Source organism: Alosa alosa, chromosome 18 (assembly GCF_017589495.1).
Source record: "Alosa alosa isolate M-15738 ecotype Scorff River chromosome 18, AALO_Geno_1.1, whole genome shotgun sequence".
NCBI classification, from domain to species: Eukaryota; Metazoa; Chordata; class Actinopteri; order Clupeiformes; family Clupeidae; genus Alosa; species Alosa alosa.
Genome location: NC_063206.1, coordinates 14297852 through 14321018, shown reverse-complemented (window position 1 = coordinate 14321018; position 23167 = coordinate 14297852). Strand labels below are relative to the sequence as shown.

Here is a 23167-nt window from a genome sequence, read left to right as displayed (position 1 = left end):
TTGAACTATCAGATTTTGCTCATTCAAGATTTGCCTCTGAACCTACTTTTAAGAATGCTCTCAAACACACTCCTCACCCACCTATGCACGCACACACACACACATGAACACACACAGACAGACATTGAGCCACGAGACTCAAAGACCTGGCCGGTGGAGCGTTAGCACTAAGTGTATGAGACAGTTTCGGGCAGGGGTGGTGTCGAGACCAGCAGATCAGGGGGTCATATCTCACATCCAGACCCCAGCTGTGAGGAGCGGAGAGGCCTGGTGGATGCACATACAGACACACACACACACACACACACAGTCCACTGTCCCCTTCCGGTCGACTGGGCTCAGGTGTTCCTGAGTGGGCACCCCATGGGCCAACAACTCCCCCTCTGTGAGGTCACACTGCTGCTCTTGATTTATTTTTATATTTACTTATTTGTTTATTTGGTTGTTTTTGTTGATGATGACACATTTTGCTCTTTGATAGTCTGGTTCTACACCTGGAGGTGTGCACCAGGGGCCAATCTAAGTGACAAATGGATTGTAAAGATGTCCTTGATTTGTGTAACTTAGGTAACATTCACAAATTTGATTAACAGATCTCATCCTTAACATTGGTGAGAGGTAAGGTGGCTAAATTACATAAGGAGAAGTTACGTGTGACCCAGTTTACTGCCAGTGATGGGGCCACCAGTTACCCTAGCTTTTAATGGTGAGTGTATCTCTGACAGAGGAGCAGATGGCAAACCTAAGCTTGATATGAGGTTGGATATCAGGTTGAAAAAGATCAGGTTGATACCTTTTTGTCACCTATTTTCTATAACAACAAATCTCCATCTTCAGCAGATTTAAACACCAAATGCTGTCAAGTGTACTAAAACTTATAAATCCTTCAGAAGAAATTCAGTTTAGTCAAGTTATTTTTATTTCGTGGAGATGTTGGCTACAGTAGAGTTTGAGTTGGGAAAGTTTGGGGAAAAAAGTTTATATAGATTCACAGACCAAAGAGTTAAAAAGAAATCATTCCTCTTTTCAAAAAAGAACATTTTTGCAGATGTTTATTCTGCACTTTACAAATTCTTTGTATAAAAACTGCAACAACTAGGTCAAGGCTCAGAATCGTATTCACATGAATAACACAGCAACATATTTAACGAAAATGGTGACTCAACCTCTAACTGAACAGAATCAAAAACAAAACAATCGACCTATAATGTTTACTGACACAATCCACTCTGATTTAGATTTAATATTGATAGAAAATGAGCCATTTTCCCAATGGGTGGCCTGTGGTGTTACGTTGCGTGGGAGGCAGAGCGCACAGCTTACGCCTCACTGGAACTGTATAAGTATGCACACCACCAGGCTTGGGCAGATGAAAGCAGGGCGCGCGGTTTGACAGTGGCTGCTGTGGCTGTAGCTACTCACACGCACAGCTGGCTCGAGCTCATACGCGCGCTAACACGCGCGTGCAGTGGTTAAAGCAGAGGTAGTGGTAGTGATTAGACTAGTGAGTGCCATCGCATGTGGCCTGAATGCGACCGCCAGTGACTGGTCTGTGATTTAAGTGTATGTTGCTGTTGAAAGAGCTCCCCATTTAGTGTTGATTTTGCTTCTTTTTTAATCGCACCTGCCATTGACTTGACTGTTCGTGTGGGTTGCTGGAGTCAGGATGAGCGGCGACTTGCACTCCGTAAGGAAAATCATTCCTTGTCCATCTCATGATACTAACTGCACCCAAATCTCTGAGACGGTGTCTGCGTGGAACGACTCCGGGGTCAGCGCGTACCGGCTGGTTGACCTGAATCCTGTGGCTACTTCGGTGAGTTTGCCGTTGTTTTCACATTAGACTGCCTTCTCGTATGACTTTTGTTTATGTTAGGCAGCGACTGTTGTTGGACAATCTTGTTGACCAAGGTCTGCTTCAGGTGTTATTGTATCGGTCTTTCCAAATGGATCGTGAAATCCTTCCTAAATGAAATCTGGAGCATACAAATATATGCCGCGCGATGAATGCATAGTCCTAAAGAAAAAAAAATAAAGTTAAGGTTAACAACATGGGGCAAAGTTCTTTTTTTGCATGGTATGCTATATTCTTATGATACAATTATCAAGAAGTATCACAGTATAACTTATTTATTTTTTTTATGAATGTTTGGGGCACTTTGATTTGAGATGAAGAGCATGACTTTCTCATCATTATTTAATCTGCGAGGGATATCCTTTGGTATAACAAACTCAAACACTTGTTACTCACAAACAGATGTAACTACCAGTTTTATTTATAGAACACCTCTACTATCACCAATTTCTCTGTGTGCAATTCATATCACTAATATATGTTTAGAATATTTCTTTAATTTATTGTTTTCATTTGTTGCTTATGCATCCTGACAGCGTATACGCAAACATTTATAAGTTAAATTAACCTTTCCTTATCAGATTGATCCACAAAACACAATAATGCCTTGCTTCTGCGCTCCATAATTTTGTGTATTTTGTCCAATTATATTATTGTAATCTAGTCAAACTATAGACGATTACTCATCAAAACTCTTATTTTGTTGTCATAGCCTATCACAGGTCTAGCATCATATTATCTGATTAGGTTAGCATGTGTTTTGAATCAGTTAGGCCTAGGCTACACAGCAATATAGGCCTGTAAAAGAAAATTATTCTTTCTCAGCTGGAGATCCTCCAGGAACCTTGATTAAATTGGGTTATTTGAGGAACCTCCTTTCATACTGAAAAATCGTTAAGGTTCTTGCAGAGACCTCTAAGAGCATCAAGGCACGTTTGAGTTCTCAGAAGAGCCCCTGGGTTCTTGGAGTAACACTGAGGTTCTTCAAGGAACTATCCTATTTTTACAGTGGATAGGCTATTTGTCAGGCAAATGAAAATCCATTTCTGGTCTATGCATTGTTCTAGGCCTACGTGGGTGGGATTTTACATGGCCAAGGCGAAAAATGTAAGGTATGTGTGTGTGTTTGTGTGTGTGTGAGAGAAAGGGGGTGGGTCTCGTGGGGTGGAGGGGTTTCAATTAAAGAGAGAAATAAATTAATACTTATCTTGACTAGATTTAATTAGTTTAGTAGCCTTACTTGCATGCCACTGCTGCTATGCATAACGCATAATGCAAATCGCATTCCCAGTAATTCAAAGACATTTAAAAGAAGGGATGTGTGCTATGGTGGGTGGTGTCAGACCCATGATTCTGCTGTTTTAGCGCTAGGATACTGTTTTAACTGTTTCTGTGTTCTATCTGTGTTACCTTGGACACAGTATAGTGATTTGTGGTTGGTTTCATTTTTATCAGGTAATTAAGACTAGCCTACCATTGGTCAAAATATTTCCACAGTTTTGGCGGTGTCTGAGGTGATCTGAAAGAAAATATCTGTCTGTGTGTGGCAGGTGACAGCGTTTCATCTAATTTGATTTCCTTTTTAATATCACGGCGAACCCATCTGATAACGCGGAGAGTTGTGTGCCATCGAAGATAAAGGCTGATTCGAGCCCGCCGTAATTGAAGGAATAATTGATTTGTGAAACTGGAAGACAGATGGCTTTTTTCTCCGTTTTAATCTATTTTATTTTATATCGCGACTTTAACTTAACTTAGAGTAGACCTAGATAAATTATTGTTGGGGTGATGGTTGGTTTGCATGTGCCACCGTAGGCCTACAAATGACATTTTGTGGCTTGACGAGCTCACACTCCGCGGTTAAATGAATGAAAGGAACAGTATTATTGTAAACAGACGCTATTTGTTTCCCCCACATGAGAAATAAGAGTCACACTCACCACCTCTGTGAGACAGAAGGGGGCACTGTACATTTGTACATTTTTATTCTAACTCATTCATTTCATAAAAATTGTATTGTAGCCACAATGTGTATTAGGCTACTTGCTCAACGTCAGGTGGCTACAATATCCTCCATTATGCAATATTTCATATACTACAGACATAACATGACATGGTCCATTCAAGTGTACCCTGAAAAACATATGGATTGAAATTCAAACAAACACTGTTGAGATACTCTCCAGACAAAGACATGACTGTGAAATCAGCAGAGACTGCAGAAAATTGCTTTCCCACCATCACCTCCGAGCAGAGGTTTCAGGTCAAGTGATATAGACCTGGGGCATCAATACCAGTAATGGGTGAATTGTGTTTACATGCAGGAGACATGTGGCGGCATTGATGCCCCATCCATCATCATTCACCTGTTGAGTGGTGAAAATGGCTGACAATAAAGCCCCTGATAGATGTGAATCCGGAAGTGAGAGAGATTAAAAGAATGAAAAAGAAGAAAAAAACATAGAATAGGTTCACCAACAAGGTTCAAACCAACATAGGTTCACCAATCATAATTAAATTAATTGACAGACCAGTTCTTGATCTATTCACTGGCAGCATTGTGTAGCAACATGTTCTTAGGGCCAGGGGTGTGCTGCCATTGAAAACCAGCAGTGGGTAAGAGTTCTAACTATTGCAGTCATAATTAGTGCAACCAGTTTTATTGTGAATGCCTGTGACTGTGTGTGTGTGTGTGTGCCTGTAAAACATGGGAGTGATGGTGAGAATACTCCAAGAAAAGAGATCAAGAGGGTGAAACTGAGTCCTTTACGGATTAGTTTACTTGATTGATTGCTCATCCTTCTAAACATTTGCTTAGTCTGTGTGTTGGTGTGTATGTATGTGTGTGTGTGTGTGTGTGTGTGTGTGTGTGGGGGTTGTTATGTTTGTTTGTTCTCCCTGTGTTTGTGTGCACAAAGATGCACCAGTGCTTGTATTGATCCTTGTTTGTGTTCACATTGCAATGAAATGCTTTTAACAATTCAGGATATCTCTTATCGACGATGGGTGATTTTCAACCACAGCCATTTGAACAATAATCCCTGGAGGATAACCAGAAATTGAAAGAGGGAAGCAAGTTTGTGCAGAGGAGTCTGTTTTCGATTAGTTTCCTGTGATACGCAGAACTCAGATCATGGGCTGGCCAAAGAACCTTTGCCATCCAACTGAGCGAAAAAAATCAGGATTTCACAGGATATGGGCAATGGGATCCTGAAACCCAGGAAAACATGCTCCCATGCAAAGACAAAGGACCACTTCCTTTAAGGATGTGAGTGGGCCAAACCCGCACTTTTTAATAAACACTTTGGCTCGTCTTAGACTCCTGAAATAGACTACTCCCTGGTTTCATTCAGCTAATCTCTTCGTGTGTGTCGTGTCACTCTGTGATGGCACGTACCGAGATCACCAGATGGCAGATGAATGTTGAAGGGATGCACATTCGACCTCATCAATAAGGCTTCTGGTCTGTCAGTCCCATGCATGTTTTCAGCTGTAGCAGAGATGGGCTCAAGGTTGCTTCTTTTGTTTCCTTGTTTTCTGCCCAGGAAGCGTTCACCAGGTATTAGTGATAATTATGTATTTCTTGGAGAGCACATGGAGAGGATTGTTTTTAAGTCTGGAATAGTTTCCAGCATGCCTGAAGCACCCCCACCCTGCCCTTTATGCACTCATAACTCATAATGGTTTACTTTACCTCTACTGGGTATTTATTGCCAAACATGATTGCAGCCTCTAAAGACCTCTGATTAGTGTATGAAGTGATCAGTAGATCATCATTAAATATTAACCATGGAGTAATGCTATATATGATATCATTCTGTAAACCTCTGTAAAACTGCACATTTATAAGCATTTTGGATTGCTTCAAACTTAATTACTTGTAAGAGTGTAATAGAGGTCCTGTGATAAGTGCCTAAAAGTTCTCATTGTTTTTTTTTTCAAGTCTTATCAAACATTCTCACACAATTTCATTTGAGTTTTTTTTTTTCTTTTCAAAAAAATCACCTCCAACCCTGAGGATAATCCAATGTTTGGAGAGAGGAAATGCTGTAAAAGTGGGCACCGAATCAGAGACATGGATGAGAAGTGGCTGGTAAATCCTGCTGGATTCGCACAGAAACCTAGGTGTTAGCAGCTCACCTGAGGACTGAAGGCTAAAGCACTTTCTTATCAGCCACAGCACGCTGACCAGAGACAGCTTGCTGTCAGGAGTAGCAGCTTTCTACACTGTGTCCAGAAGCAGAGCCCTGACTGAACTTTATATCTGGTCGATATACAGTAGGGCTACTTTTGAAAAGAAATTTAGTTGGTTAATGTATGCGATGAGTATTGATAAAAAAATAATAATAATGTAAGTGGTTATTTTACCCTGAGTGGTCAATAGTGTTTATCTCAAAAGCGATAACTCATTAACTCTTGTTGACGGAGTGGAATTGGTTCTTGGGCTGTAATACGAAGCCAAAGATTAATAAATAGAGACATTGATTGTTTCACAGACTTTAGAGTTCACCGCGCAAACCTCTGAACCAATTCTCAGAAGCAAGCACACCGAAAAGATTTGTTGTCAGAATTCATTCCACACTGGCTGTGCTTATTAACACCGATGGAAACTATCTCAGGATCCTTGAATTTCTCCTTGGGGATCAATAAAGTATCTATCTATCTATATATCTAGGATTTGGGGGTGGGGGTTGTTGGTCGGTTCTTGATTGGGAGGTGAGGGGTGGCAAAAGGGAAGGAAAACAAGGAGTTAGCATCTCAGTGTCGGTTTCTCAGGGAGCATAACCTTAACCCGCACATAATGAATGAAAACAGTTTAAAATGAGTTATGGTATTTTTGGAACCGACATCTTCATTTTGTTGTTGATGTAAAACACTTTTTAGGACAGAAAATGATCCCCTTCGGCTGTGGAGATTGCAGTTTTTGGGCTTCTGGCGGCTTTGGTGCTGGCTGAATGCTGCTCTTGGAGAGGGAGATTTCCTTGAGAGGGAACCAAGTTTCTCTCATCTCCATCTTATAGGCTATAACATAGGGGAAAAAAACCCTGAGTGATCGTGCCCTTATCATTGCTGTTATATCCTAACACTCATTTAAAGAGTTTTTCTGTCCTTAATATAATTGTGCAGTAATTCCTAAGACTGTTTCTTACTTGCTGAGTTCTACTGACATTAATCTGTTCTCGGTGATTACAGCGTACACCACAACCTTAACTGAAAATGTACACAAAACATCATGGTGGATGCTTTCACACCTAGACCATTTTTCCAAACAATTGTCATCAGCAGAGATAGATCCTTTTAATCTCATATAGCTGGCACCCTGTATTATGTTAGTCAACATGTTTACCTGTAAGAAGGTGTCAAAAAAACATGTTGTAGGGTGTATCCAACAGCTCTTAGTCCAGGTCAAGTGTGACACAGTGCTGTTTTTAGTGACTTATAAGTGCACCTTTGGATTCTATGAAGCATTACATTACTTGGTTTGTCTTGTAAGTTTTTTAAGTGATGTTGAACAGTTGGCTACATGGAAATAGACATCGATATGATCCTAGTGTAACTTTTGCCATGGTGTAGCCATTCTTATTTCAGTTTGTCAACAATATTTAAAGACTTCCTATCTTTGAAAACATCATTTAGTTAAATAATAAGAATCACTAAGAGATGTTATTGGCTTCTTTCTTTCAAGACTGACTTGACTGTACACGGGTACGCTCATGGGCGGATTATGAACTTTCAGGCCCCTGGGCCCAGATGTATTAAAGGCCCCCCACTAATTGTCGTATATGTGGGAGGGGGGGTTTGGGGGTCCTCCCCCAGAAATTTTTCAATTTTTTTTTGATGTGATTTCCTGTATTCTGGTGCATTTTGGGGATGGCCAATACTAAATTTAATCAGATTCATAGCCTTCATCCTGATTTGTTGATATTGAGACAATGATTCCATGCAAAGGCTTGGGCTCCAGGGCCCCCTGACCCCTTGGGCCCCTGGGCCTGGGCCCGGTAGGCCCGTGCAGTAATCCATCCCTGGGTACGCTGGCGAGTCACGCCGCTCCGTCTAGCTTCTTGTTTATGTTTGAATGTTCGTCTTTTTCGTCTTTTTATGTAAAAATGTGTCCTGTCGAAGTGTGCACTCTTTAAGATGAACATAATGAGCATCTGTAGGCGCTTTTATCAACGCGGTTTGTTGCTAGCCTAACACCTGTTTTGAGTCCGAGACCTCGACCACAACATCCACGTCCTCTAGTGAGGATTCTGCCTGTCACTATAACGTTATGCCTGATGACTGCACTACGAGAGATACCTTCTCGGTGTCTGGTGAGAGAAAACATCTGTGGGACCTGACTGTGAGCTTTTGAGTGTCAGTCGAGCTGAACCGTCATCCGACGTCTGGATGTCGACGTAGTGATGCTAGCTAGCTAACTAACTAGCTATCCACTAACGTCAACCATCAACAGACGTCAACGCACAAGCTGTGTCAGGATTTCACCTTGAGAAGTTGCTGCTGCAGGCCTACGTTTCGCCACTGGACTGTCCAGGAGCAACGTACGGGAATATCTTGCAAGCGACTTTTTAATCACGATGCGGAGAGAAGAGAGCCATCACACGGCCACCGCCCCCCTCATCTGCTGGCTGATCTACTCACCGGGGCCGAAAGGGGACCTGTGGACTAAACTGCTGGCGAAGCACTATCACCTGCCTGTGGACTTATTGAGTGTTTTTGTTTGTCTTTATCTTTGTCTGCATGAGCGCTGAGTCTGTTTATTTTATGTCTGGTCTTGTTCTGTAAGCCTACTGTCTTTGTAAAGACAGGCTTGCTTTACTGTCTCTGTCTATCTGTTTATTTGTGTTTGGGTGCATTCAGGGCACCTCAAGAATGACAAGGACCACCCCCATGGCTACTTTGTTTTTCCGACAGCAAGTGTTCATGCTTTGCCATCAGAATGTGTGACAAACACGGATGCCACAACAAAGGTTAAAACATACACTCACTAATCCTAAACAAACAACTGTATTTGCTTAAAATATAGTGTAAGATGCTCGTGAAAGAATGATATGCAGCTTTCAAGTGACAAAAACGGCAAATTCCCAAGTTCACATTAAAACGGTTGGACATGAAAGGCCACAAGGACTACAAACGAACTACAACGTGGCGGCAAAAGTGATGACGAAATTTAACTGGGCAACTCTGTTAGCAAAATCTAGCCCCAGTTTCCGACCTCTGACTCACACATTAAGTGACGTGAATGACGCGGAATGATGATGTTTTCACTCGGAGAAAGGTTTTTCCGAATCCCATGAACGCTAGGTAAGTCTTGGTGTGATGTCACAGGTACGCTGGCGATTACGCCGCTCTGTCTGTCACCTGTTTTGTGTCTTTTGTTATTTTGTAAATTGTTTGTTTATGTCTTCATGTCACGGGTACGCTGGTGACTACGCCGCTCCGTCCAGCATTGTTTGTCTTTATGTGTCAATGTCTTTTGTGTGGAGCGCTTTGGATTGTACTATGTACATGCGCTTTATAAATAAAAATGACCTGACTTGACTTGACTTGACTTATTGGCTTTTTTCTTTCATATGCTTTATGATATTTTAGTCAGCTTTGTGATAAGCAAAGAATCTTTGGTGATAAGTAAGCAGGAAATCCACAGACATTTAGCAAAAGTACTGTGACAACTGTATAAGAAAAAAATGCTTTTAGTAGATTGTCCAGATAATGAAAATAGCTAGCTTCGCCTCATTTTCAGCACTCCCTTGCCAGGGATTTGTGTGCTGTTCTGGGGAGTAGAAGCTAACATTTTTATCTTTATGCACTCAGGCTACGTTTATACGGTGACGATGAAAAGAGAAGACGCAGAAGTGGCGTCTCGTCTTCATTTTTTTATTTGCGTTTAGACGAGCATTCTCAGGGGGAAATCTTTGTTTATATGAAGACGCAAGAGTATGTGATATTCGATTGGATATGCATTCCAGGCCGCTGGGTGGTGGTGTGATAGAACCCCGGTCCGTCACGCGCAGACATTCTAATTTGACAGTTTAGCCAGAGAGGTAATCAAGGATCTTTGGTTTAGCCGTTTAGGCGGAGACGCAACCCGGTCAGTCTTCAAAACTCTACACTCTGGAAGGAGTCTTCAGATTTTTGCGTCTTCAAGCCCCGATGGCAGGGTCGCCGTGTAAACGAAAGGCACTTATGATAAAATATTTTGTCGTCTTCCTTCGCAATCGTTCTCGTATAAACGGCCCCTCAGACTCAGGGAAGAAAGGGCTGAGAAATCCGTTCTGTACTTACATAGTGCTCATCTCACATCCATCACCATCACCATCATCGTCACTATCATCATCATCATCATCATCATCTCGAACACCCATGGCTCACAACAATAATCAGCAAACCAAACAGTAATTTCCCCTCCCATAATAACTTGAATGACATGATGAATAAGAGCCATCCTGCTGGCTGCATTGACTCTGAGGCAGAGACTCTGAAGCTGAGGCCTCAGAGGACAGGCAGGGCATAGGCCGAGCCTCATGACTGAGCATGCAGTCGGGATGTGGCGCTGCAACGCTGGTAGTGTTGCCTTCAACGGTTCCTCCATTACAGTCCGCGCAAAGATGAGCTGGGAAGGACACCACTAATCAGTGAGGGCAAATAGCCAAACCTACCCTGTTTGGCTCAAATGCCCCGATGAGAATTAATTGGCTCAAATACTCCAGTATGAGTTAATTGGAAAAGAGCCCCTTTAGCGTTCCATTGCAAATTAGCTTTATTTTTGTCTGAAGCTGAGTACTTTTTAAATAGCATGCGCAAGGCTGACAGTCCAAGGATGCTTGTTAGTCAGGGTTATGGGAAGGTGCTCTGTGATGAAATCGACATGTCCCATGGGTAGAGGGTTGTATGTGTGTATGTGTGTGTGTGTATGTATGTGTGTGCACTCGTGTTTTGAAAATCATAATAATTGCTTGATTTCTCTGTCAAGGGCATATTTTGTAAAGATTCTGTGCTTTTTTAAAAAAGCTAAAAGTTCATACATGCAAATGAAAATGTTCCAAACTTTAATGACTTGCTTCAATCATATTTAGCTGATACCCATCAGCTGCATTAATATATCTGATAGAACTGCGTGGTTGATTGCATTATTACCTCCGTGAATAGACATATTTTTCTTTATATGTCTGCTCTTCACTGGAGATTATGGAGCTCAGAGACAAATTTGGAACATTAGCGGAATCTATCATTATCACTAGGAGTGTAGACTGGGAACAAATCATATTGATTTATTCTAACATATTCTGAGAGAGAATCTTGGACAAGTTGTGTACTGCATAAAGCAGACAGACAGAATGGTACAGAGTGGTACATGAGTTCAGATATCAAACATATTAACTTACAAAAAATATTTGGTCTAATGCACCCCAAATCTAATTGGTAAGAGCTTTGAGTGATTGGATCACACTGAATCTTTTTCAGGATTTATCACTGTTCACTTGTGATTCAATACCCAGAACATACAAAAAAAGGGTCTAAAAAGGCTTAAAGGTACTATAAGCGATGTTGGACAACGTCACTTCTGTTGACGTTCAAACAAAACAGAGAGCTAGCTCGCTACTCCCTCCCCCTCCCTCCTGTGCAATTGAAACTCTCCTAAACGCACATCTCGTTGGTTAGTGGCTGCAACACTGCGCCGGGATTAGTGTGTGCGCTTCACCTCACTGTGTGCTGAGTGTATTTCACTAATTCACGGATTGGGATAAATGCTGAGACCAAATTTCCCTCACGGGATCTAAAGAGTATATATACTTATACTTACTTATACACTGTTTGTTATGTTTCGTGGTGCAGGTTGCACTAGTTTGTTTTTGTTGCTGTTTGTTGAGCCTGGGCTGTCTACAGAGACAGCGTTTTTTTTACAGTGTGTTCAGGAGACAGGCAGCTAGCGGATAGTGAGAAGATGTTTGCTGTATGTGACAAAAAATGTTTTAGCCTAAAAAACGTGTGACATCACTTAGAGCATCTTTAAAGTAACTGGATGTAAAAAAGGGGATGAGGGAGAATGGGTAAATAAGGAGGAAAGTAGAAGAGAGAAATGCATGCTGTTTCCTCTTTGCCAACTGCTTGTGCAAATTACACAGTCCAAAATCCATAAGCTGTTTTAGCTGTAGTTTTTTCCATCAGGAAACCACCAAACTATTACTAGTATAAATGAGGCTCTGGAGAACTGAAGACAGTAACTGAATACTTCACTTTATGAATGGAATCCTGGACCATTTGAATGTCCTGAGAGAGCAAGTTTGTGGCTGGGGCAGTGGCATTTAACACCGGCATTTCTGTCAGCCCGCACACAACTCTGTACAGGGACATCATGTTGTCATAGATATATGATCATCTTGCCAGTCCATTAGGCATGGACAGTCATTTGCATCTACTTATATGATGTGTCATGCAAACATTGCCCCATTGAACCCCTTGACTTGACTCAAAAAATGACAATAGTCTGTGGGCATATTGAAGAACTAGGTGTGAGGCATGCTGAAGAGGCACAACAGTTATTAGTTAGAGGACTTGGTTTGAAATATTTGCTATAAGCCAGCCAGCAGCCAGGCCAATGGATACCCTCTGCTGAATTACTAAAGCTAACCAGGTGTGGGCTTGATTAGTACTTGGATGGGAGACCTCCTTGGAAAACTAAGGTGGTGTTGGGTAGATGGCACAACAAAACATTGTAATGTGATGGGGACACTGTGCTGTAGGAGATGCTGTCCTTTGGATGAAACATTAAACCAAGGTCCTGACTCATTGTGGTCATTAAAGATCCCATGGCACTCATCGCAAAGAGTAGTGGGTTCCAGAGGGAAGCAGTTCAGTTGGTCAATCCCTTTTCCAAGATTTTGCTAGCCTTTTAATCTCAAGACTGAAGAGGAAAGCTTAGAAAAGCCTTAGGATTATATGCATTTCTGGGGACTGCCATGATGTCAGGTTTGCCACATCATCTTCTATCATATACCTCTGATTCGAAAACTTAATGGTTAAATGACAACGCACAATTATTCATCCTAAGCCCATACCTTTAGCCATAATCAGGCAGCCGGAAATTGATTTTCCCAGATCTTATCTTCACAGTGTACTGTATGTGTGTTTTTTCTTTGACCTTGTCAAATGGACATTCTTTCCTGGAAATTGAAGGGTCTGTCCTGTCATTAGAGTGAACAATGGAGACATCTGAAGCTGTCGGAGACTTATTTGAGCCAGAGATTGTGTGCTCTGCACTCAGAGAGCAAATACAGCTACATAGCCTTAGGTGACAAGGCAGTAATGGACCATTCAATTTCTATGGAGGGCATTTTTTTTGACAGTCTTATATGCTTGCCAGACATACATATGCCTTGGAAGTCACATGTGCAAGTTTCTGTACTTTTATGTCTTCACCTCAGCAAACTCACTAAGACATAAGTTTCTTAGGTACTGTTTTAATGGTTGTGCCATTTAAGTTTCAGCGTTTTGTTTATACAACCAATGGTGACAACAATTGACCTTCGCCATTAGCCATAATGACAGGTTTTCACTCTGGCGCCATTAGCCATTGTGTTTGAAGTTGCCGTTCCTACTGCTGATTAATTAACATAATCCACATGCAGCTGATCTGGAGGCATGTGTCAGAAGAACAGAGTGTGACCGGTGGTGGTGGTGTGTCAGAACACCAGCTGTTCATGTGAATGTGCTGCTTGTTGGCATCAGTGGTGGAGGAAGTACTGAACCTCAGTACTTAAGTAAAAGTACAAATACACAGATAAATATTTACTTTAGTAAAAGTAAAAGTACCACAATGACAACCCTACTTAAGTAAAAGTAAAAAGTACCTGCTTTTAAATGTACTTTAAGTATTAAAAGTAAAAGTATTTGCATAATGATGTATTCTCTTAATATCTATATTCTAAAAGGAAAAATCAGTATGGGCTGTGGCATTTTAATTAAGCTAGTTTTAGGCTAGATAGTTTTAAGTTAATGCAATTGTGCTTACCATCTGTGGCCCAGTTTACATTCTGACCTACAATTCTAGAGACTGTAATTCTGGTTATCTACTAGGGTGATCTGCTGAGTAATATCATTCAGCAAAACACGAGAGCCTAAAGTTTAACGGGTAGACAAAGGGAAACGTCGGGTGGATCGTAATGCCAATTATGCTGATTGAACAGAAAAGTTGCTGAGAAAGGTGTCTTTATGATTAAGTTCAGTTTCACTTGCGCAGACGATAGACATTGAATGAGCTCACGTTACTACCCCCAATTGTAGGCTATGCATCTTTATTTAATCACACACAATTAAGGAATATTTCCTAATCTGGAAAATGTTACGTTTTTTCCGGCCACCGGTTCATTAATAGTCTACCATTAATTTGTGCCGCAAATGATCAGACGTACTATACATACTATACATGCACTATACATTTTACTTAAGTAAAGTACAAATACTTGGAAAATTTACTTAAGTACAGTAACGAAGTATTTGTACTTCGTTACATTCCACCACTGGTTGGCATACAGTTGTACAGCCTACCAGGTTTATCCATGTCAGTCAAAGGTCTTTGATATCAAGACAGGAATCTCTGAGAGAGGTGAATATGCCATCTGTGATGATGAGTGTGGGAGTTGCTTTGTGTGTGTGTGTGTGTGTGTCTGTGTCTGTGTTTGTGTTTGTGTTTGTGTCTGTGTGCACGTGTGTGTGTGTATGTGTGTGTGTCTCTGTGTATGTGTGTGTGTGTGTGTGTGTGTGTGTGTGTGCTCCTGGACAGATCAAAGACCAGCAGGAGCTTGAGCTGCTGTGAGACTTTGTCAGCACACTAGAGAGTTATTAGACTGCACAGAAGTACACATTGTCTACAGCTTGCCAACAGCTTTCCTGACTAGTGCTCTGACAAGCGGAGGAGGAAAGGGATGGGAAAAGATGACAGCATGAGATAAAGACAGACGTGTATGTGTGTGTGTGTGTGTGTGTGAATGAGAGAGAGAGAGAGAGAGAGAGAGAGAGAGAGCTGGCTATACAATGCTATGGGGTTTATCGACTGGGGAAGAGGTGGAGGACAGGGCATTCAGCAGGAACCTACTGACCTCTGTGATTATCAAAGAACAGGTAGCTGCTTCCACTTCCAAGTAGAGGCCCTCTCTCCTTATTCTGATTTATCACTGTGTCTAAACTCTTAATCCAGCAAGTTTATGATAGTACATACCCACAAATGTAGAGAAACATTTTGTATAAGTATAAGTAAGTATAAGTAAGTATAAGTATATATAATCTTTTGATCCCGTGAGGGAAATTTGGTCTCTGCATTTATCCCAATCCGTGAATTAGTGAAACACACTCAGCACACAGTGAGGTGAAGCACACACTAATCCCGGCGGAGTGAGCTGCCTGCAACAACAGCAGCGCTCTGGGAGCAGTGAGGGGTTAGGTGCCTTGCTCAAGGGCTCTTCAGCCGTGCCTACTGGTCGGGGTTCGAACCAGCAACCCTCTGGTTACAAGTCCAAAGCGCTAACCAGTAGGCCACGGCTGCCCCTTTTGTGCAAGATCATACAAATTTAAAACAAAAAACAAAAACAAAAAACAATGCATTTGGTTTTAAGATGCTTTTTTGGTGAAATATAGAACAGTTGAGGGAGTTTTCAGTCAGGTGAAGGAGAGGTAAATCAGATTTGTTTGATCGATTAAGTGACACCTCAGTGCTTTGAATTTCAGCAGCGGAAATTGCCCCATTATTGGAATCCAGTCGATGGCAGTGTGTTCTCACAGCATGAGTCAAACCTCAAGAGGTTTAAGAAAGGGTATTATTGACATGTATTGGCATTTGTTGCCATTATTTAGGATTGACAATTACTCAATATGAAAGCTAATGACCCTCCAAAGGAAACACATTAATTCTGTAAGACTGTCATTAACAAAGTCTGCTTAGACTGGACAATGTGCTGTGAGAAAACAACTCTGATCATGTCAGTTAGGACTTTTCTGCCAGTAAAATGCAGATAATTGGTCAGAGAAGATTTTCTTTTTCACATGGCGCTCTTGTTCTGGCTAATTTTAAAGGCAAATACATGTAAAAAAATGTAATAAAATCCTTGACCTACTTTTGTCTCCTCTCACCTTTCATACTGATCCCCAGCTTTAGCCTAAACTGGTTGTCTCAAAGTCATTAATCTGCTTTCATCAGCTTCCATCAGGTCCCTAATTAGCATTGGCTACATACATTTTTGTTTCGCCATGGAAACGGGCTGACATTTTCTCTATTCTCTCTGACATTCAGAATCATGCCATCACTGCGTCACGTAAATGCCTGTGTTTTTGATTGCAGGTTGCCATGGTAGAGGAGGCTCCTCATCCCTTCCCCACAGTGGACGTGCCAGACCATGCCCACTACACCATTGGAGCCGTCATCGGAGCCGTGGGCATCACAGGCCTCGTGGGGAACTTTCTGGTCATCTATGCCTTTAGCAGGTATTTCAGTGTATTAAGTACTGTGGAGCTGAAGTTTATAGATTAGGGCCCCTCTCGAATGATCTAACTGTAAATGAGTTGTGTGACATACTTGTGGTCATTGTTTTTTTTTTGTCAGTGGTTGTTAATTCTTTTTTCTAACGGAGCAGCATGAAGGAATTGGAAGAATGTATTAAGATTGTGTTTTTAGTAGGAGACTAATAGAGGAGTTTCTTATGGAATGTGCCATTCACACATGTGTTAATCTCTGTGTGTGTTTGCTTCTATAGGAGCAGGACACTTAGGACACCAGCAAACATGTTCATTATAAACCTGGCCATCACAGACTTCCTCATGTGCCTCACCCAGACACCCATCTTCTTCACCACCAGCATGCACAAGAGATGGATATTTGGGGAGAAAGGTACTGTAAGCCTCCAGAAAATATAGACAGAACGTAGAATAGGGATCCAAAACAGAAAATACAGTATAACAGAAACCCTCCACAAACTTGAGAAAAAGGATTCATTTCAACAAAACAAAAATATGTTGTTGCTGAAAGAAGAGTTACACAGTTTAAGTGCAAAATATAGCTGTAAATACAATTGCAAACTAAAGCATCAAGTATTACTTGAATGTGCAATGATCTGTTAAATGCACTTAGCTTTGTTTGACCCTATCTCACATTCACACACACACACACACACACACACACACACACACACACACACACAAACTAAAAACTGCATACCACTGAATACCTATGCAACCTCTGTCTACAGAGCTCATTTCAGCTTACTTCAATAAAAAGTGAAGGGAAAAGATATTCCTCTGCCAGAGAACACACAAGGCAGTGTCAGGTGTCTGCATTCAGACAAAATTGCCCATCAGGTAAGTCTTGGCTTCCCCAGACCTGTGAGCAATTACAGTAACACTGGGAAGTTAATGTGTGTAAACTCTTTGTAGCCTACCGGTAAAATGGGTCACACTTAGAGAAGAAACATGAGGGACACAAAGAGCTGTAAGTAAGGAGGATACATCTAGAGGCAGGCTACAGAGGCGCACTAGGCTGATAGAGGCTAGAAACAATATTTTCTTAAATCTTCAAAAGTCTTTACTGTAAATAGTGGACTGCCAAGCTCACATCCTATGCTGGCTCTCAGTTGTTTCTTGAGAATTACCCAGACTGCCCGTAAACTGAACACAGCAAGGTTGCGCTCTCAATAAAAGCCCATTCTTTGCCTTCTAAAAATTCCTATCTTTCAGGCTATGAAAATGGCAATGTCTTTTAATCTGCCTCCCTTGGTGGTTCACTTGATGGAAATTGAATATGTCTAGAATGTACGCTAAAAATGCTAAATGGGTGGCCATGCTAAATGGGTGGGTGTCTAACAAACAGAAAATCAACTAGATGTACCGCATAGCGGTACAAAATATGACCGCCGCTCAGTCCTGTACATCCGTTCCGCGAAAATAAATCACACTTCAATTTGACTCCATATTTTACTCCATCCCCCACTCTTGAAACTTTTGTGTATGCTTGTTTGGCATGCCTGAGTGTGTGTGTCTTGGCTGCACAGAAAGTAGCCTACTGGTGCTGAAAAGGTGAATAGATTGTAGAATAGCCAAAGAAGATGTAGCATTGTTATAAAACCTTTAAAATCTCTAAACAATCACAAGTAGGGCAGTTCATCACAGTTCATCCATTGCAACTGGATTGATGAAGGGTCACTTACACCTGTAGGCTACATTGTATTTGGGAAAAGCAAAAGGTATCAGCATAATGTTATTTATTTATTTATTTATTTATTTATTTATTTTTTGTGTATTTATAAACAAAAACATCTCTGTCAGTTCCATGCGTTTTCAACAGCTATCAAAATCAAAGGTCATTTTTGGATGGATGGATTTTTTTTGTGAATGTTTCTTCTTCTACATAAGATTTTAGTCATCTTTAGTTCATGTAATACTTTATTGTCAATGCACAAATTAAGTAACAGTAGTCTGAAACGTTATTGTTAATGCACAAATTAAGTAACAGTAGCCTAGTCTGAAACGAAATGCTGTTTTACATCTAACCAGTGGTGCAAATAACTGACATGTCCAAATGGGCCTTGATGAAATGCGTCGCTAGACTGTTCATACACATTTTAACGGGCCAAAGTTGAAGAGCTTTTGTCGTTATTGTTAAATTCTGAAATATAGGCTGATTCATGTTCCCTTGCATTGTGTAACTGAGGTCCATGGCTAGTCTGGCTTTCATCAGACCAAGCTCAATTTTTTAAGAAATCAAAAATAAATAGCGGGCAGATCAGGCTGGGTTCACCCAGCCTAGTCCATAGGCACCCGATATTGTTTAATTTTCGATTGAGATATACACGCTCTGGCTATTCTAAATGCAAAATGCATCAGGGAGTTATGACAAAGCGGTAACTAACAAACTAGATCCTAATAGAAAGCTGTTAGCTTCCCTAAGCTACAGGTAGGATTATAAGGTAGGCCTATTTACAACATAAATTGTCAATAGGCTATGCTGGCGACACAAATAAAATCTCCTTTGGAAACCAATGGCTTCGCCTTACAGTATCAAGCGGACTTAAACTGCCATATCGTGGCGAAAAATTGTAATAACATTCAAGCAGCTCCATGAGTCAAGGAAAGCCTTGAATGAAGTAGCCACTTCTAGATGGGACCCACTACACAGTAGCTTAAGGTGTGTTGCTAAAGCAGCCATAATTAAATGAAGGTGTCATTGTTTGGATACTTCACACACGCGTGCTTTTTAATTTCACAAGACTACAACTACCAAGCTGTAATCAAAGCACATCGATTCCCCTCTCACACCCTGCACGCACTTAAAACAAAATAAACAGAAGCCTCAGTCTCCCGCATGTATAGGCAAAACTGTATCAGACCGGTTATAGCGTTGGTAAATCTTCCATTGCACAGAATGATTTTTGTAGCACGTGCAATAAATGACAGTCGAAGATACAAACAGTGCTGCTATCAATTTGCTTGGTATAACCGCATTTATAGTTTTCTACAAATGCAATCAATCAAATGCCTCCATCACTCAACTAACGCTTCGCTTGGTAACATTACCTAGGTCCTTATTGATATTACAAAATTAACGTGCCTGCAGTAAAAACCAAGCATGTCCGATAAACATCCTCAGATTTATTTAGGCTTCAAGAAGAAATGGGAATTACACTTCATGTGAACATCGTCCTATCCTTATTAGATGTCAGCTGCAGTAAATTACAGTCCTTGTAGGAAGCGTCCATTGTTTTTTCCAACCCACTTTTGACTTCCAACAAAATTACATCTCACTGCAACGATGCGCCATCTAGTGGACAAACGACTACTTATCGCCAATACTGAAAATGCAGCCATGATGATGATGATGAATATTTATTTTGGCTTTCTTTTAATCCTACTGAATTTGTAATTATGTATCGGCCGTTCTAATACCGATAGTATGTGGGTGCCTGTGTGTGTGCATGTGTATATGTGTGCACCGCCATTTACAGGCCAATGAGTGTACAGTCACTAAATGTACACATAACCTAATTTTTAGACCCCCATGGATGAAATTCTACGAAAACTTGGCATACCCCCAGAGAATGCCAGGTCAATCATACACATAAAATTTGCTGCAGTTCTGAACATCTTAACTGAAGATAGGGGCAATTAAAGCAGAATAATATTGCATTTTCATTTTTTACCGGGGGGTGGGGGTGCAAATCACAAATGAGTGATTATGAGCCAGGTTGATGTGGGCCCTTGGTACCAACATACCATAAAAGATTCTTCATCCTCAGTGCCACGATTCAGGTAGTTATTTAGGAAAAACTGTTTTTTTTTTTTTTATGGGGGCCCAGCCGGTGGGGGCTGGTGGTGGTCCCAGTGCGAAATGAAATTTTTCCGTAAAAGTCTAGTGGGGCTACATACCCACCAAATTTAATGTACCCCGGTGGTTCGGTGTCCCGGGTATCAATGACCAAAAATTCAGGGAGTAGATGACGGGAAAAAATCTTGAATTATGTGCATGTGATTATGATCATGTTGCCTCAGTCGCCCGGTCATGCCGTTTAGCACTCTACAACATCACGGAAAATCAGGACTTACTTGACTCAAGATGCTACCCAACTTCTGGTTCAGGCAATAGTCATCTCACGACTCGACTACTGCAATGCCCTCCTGACAGGTCTCCCAGCCTGCGCGAGTGAAACCACTTCAGATGATCCAGAGCGGCGGGCGCCTGGTCTACAACCAACCCAAAAGGGCACATGTTACCCGCTGCTCATCCAGCTACACTGGCTACCTATGGCGGCCTGCATCAAATTCAAGTCTCTAACGGCTTGCCTACAAAGTAGTCTCGGTTCTGCTCCCACCTACTTGAATGCCCTCATACAGACTTACACTACCTCCAGACCGCTCACCCTCTGACGACGGCGTCTAGCTCTCTACCACCCGGTGCGCTCAAGCCAATCAAACTTTTCTCATCTGTTGTTCCTCGTTGGTGGAACACACTGCCAGTTCCTACAAGGGCAGGGACATCCTTTTCCACTTTCAAAAAACTCCTGAAGACCCAGCTCTTTAGAGAACATCTACTCTCATAGCAACACTTACAACAAGTCTTACTGATCCTAGCACTCACCAGCCGTTTTAAACTGACAAGTAACTGCTAAAACAGCACTCACCGGCACTTATTCTTACTGTACTCTAACGTTTTTTTTAAACTGTCCTAAAATTGTGAGAATTGTTCTAAAACTTACTGTTTACCATGTTGTTAGTCGCTTTGGTTAAAAAGCGTCAGCCAAATGTAATGTAATGTAATGTAATGTAATGTAATGTGTCGCGTGTACAAATTTATGTTTATGTGTGTGGGTGTGTGTGTGTGTGTGTATATATGCGTGCTTGTGTGTTTGCCTGCGTATGTGTGTTTGTGCATGTGCATGCATGCGTACATATGTCTACTGTGTGAGTATGTGTCATCATGCATATGATTACTGTAAATGTATGTGTGTGCGTGTGTATCTGTTTATGCACATGTGTGCACATGGAATGGGTTAACATGACCCCTGGAGGCAAACATACGAAAAAAAATTGGTCATCCTAGGCCCTACAGTTCTCAAGATATTCACAGAGAACTGTGTCTGCCCCACCCTCCTTTAGGGGGTCCAGTCCAGCGGGGGGCTACAGATCAAAGCGAAGAATAGCGGTTCCATGCTATCCATGTGGGGGTACATGCCCACCAAGTTTTGTGTACACGGTCTTTCAGTGTCCGGAATCCTTGTTGGTGTCGTCACTAAATGTACACATAAATTATTTTATTGTAAGGCCCCCCATGAACGAAAGTACACAAAACTTGGCATGCATTCGGAGGGTGTCATAATGATCCTACACTTTTAATTTCGTGCAGTTTTGACCTTGTCAGCCAGAGATATTGTGATAAAAACACCTAATTTTTGCTTTTAATTTTTTTAACTAGGTGGCGCTATACATGAAATAAGTGGTAATGGGATGGGTTGACATGCCCCTTAAGACCAACATACATAAAAAGGTGGACCTCCTAGGCCCCTACGGTTCTCGAGATATTCACAGAAAACTGTCTCCGGCCACCTACAGGCCAGTTGGTGTATAGTAACATAAATTAATTTATTGTGTGGCCCCCCATGAACGGAATTCTACAAAACTTGGCGTGCATACAGAGGGTGTCATAATGATCCTACAATTCCAATTTCATGCAGTTTTGACTATGTTAGGTCACAGATACCTTCAATTACAACACCTCATTTTTACTTTTTTGTGTTTAACTAGGTGGCGCTATACATGAAATGAGTGGTTATGGAATGGGTTGACATGGCCCTTGAGATCAACATACAAAAAAAAGGTCCTCCTAAACCCTACGGTTTTCGAGATATTCACAGAAAACTGTGTCTGCCCTACCCTCCTTTCGGGGTCCAGTCCAGCGGGGGCTACAGATCAAAACGAAAAACGATGGTTCCATGCTATCCATGTGGGGTTACATGCCCACCAAGTTTCGGTATCCCGTCTTTCAGTGTCCCCGGAATCATTGACGGAAATTTGGGCATCGAAAAAAAAAAAAAAAAAATCTGACTAAACCTATATGACGCCCGCTGGTCATGATAAATAAAGATGTAACTTTGTGTGTGTGTGTATCTGTGTGTGTGTGTGTGAGAGAGAGAGTGCCAGACACCAAACAGGGCCGAGGACCACAAAAGCGTCCACGCTCAAAAAAGTTTATTTAAGGGGTTGGGGGTTAAGGGGGGTTTCAGGGGTTCGGGGGGTTTAGGAGTTCCAAGAGTCTGCGTGTCGTGTTCCCCAGTAGCCGAACAGCGATGGCAGGAGCTGGATGATCCGGGGAGTCCTGGAAACACACACACACACAACAATTGAAACGAAGCAGCTGTACAGTCAAGGACTAGGGCGGTATTCAGAGAAGAGGGACGGAAGGCAGGTCAAGATTACGGGGCTGGAGAACACAGAAGTAATGAGCGGGTCCGGGATCACAGGCAAAGAGTCAGAGGCGTTTTCCAAAACAGGCAGGTAACTGGTGCTGGTTGCAGACGATCTGACAAGTGTGGACTGAAAAGCAAGGCTTTATATACAGGGCATGACGAGTGGTGAATGCAGTGCAGCTGGTAGGTAAACGAGGGTGAGGCAGAGCAGAGCAGGAACAGGTGGAGGTCATCAGACTTCAATCAGCGCGTGTTACCAGGCAGAGAGAGAGCTCATGACAGAGAGAGAGAGAGAGAAAGAGAAAGAAAAAAAAAAGAAAAGAGAAAGAGAGACCGTGTGTGTGCTTGCATGTGTGCGTTTTAAATGTCA

At 41.7% G+C, this 23167-nt stretch overlaps 1 protein-coding gene across 1 annotated transcript in view; it reads left to right on the top strand.

Annotated features, from left to right (window-relative positions):
• Positions 1–1651: 1651 nt before the first annotated feature.
• Positions 1652–23167, top strand: part of opn4a (opsin 4a (melanopsin)) — a 37817-nt gene continuing 16301 nt past the window's right edge. The window contains exons 1-3 of the mRNA XM_048269648.1: positions 1652–1816; positions 16191–16333; positions 16603–16736. Coding sequence (XP_048125605.1) covers positions 1667–1816; positions 16191–16333; positions 16603–16736 — 427 coding nt within the window. The 5' untranslated portion in view covers positions 1652–1666. The remainder of the gene's footprint in view (positions 1817–16190; positions 16334–16602; positions 16737–23167) is intronic.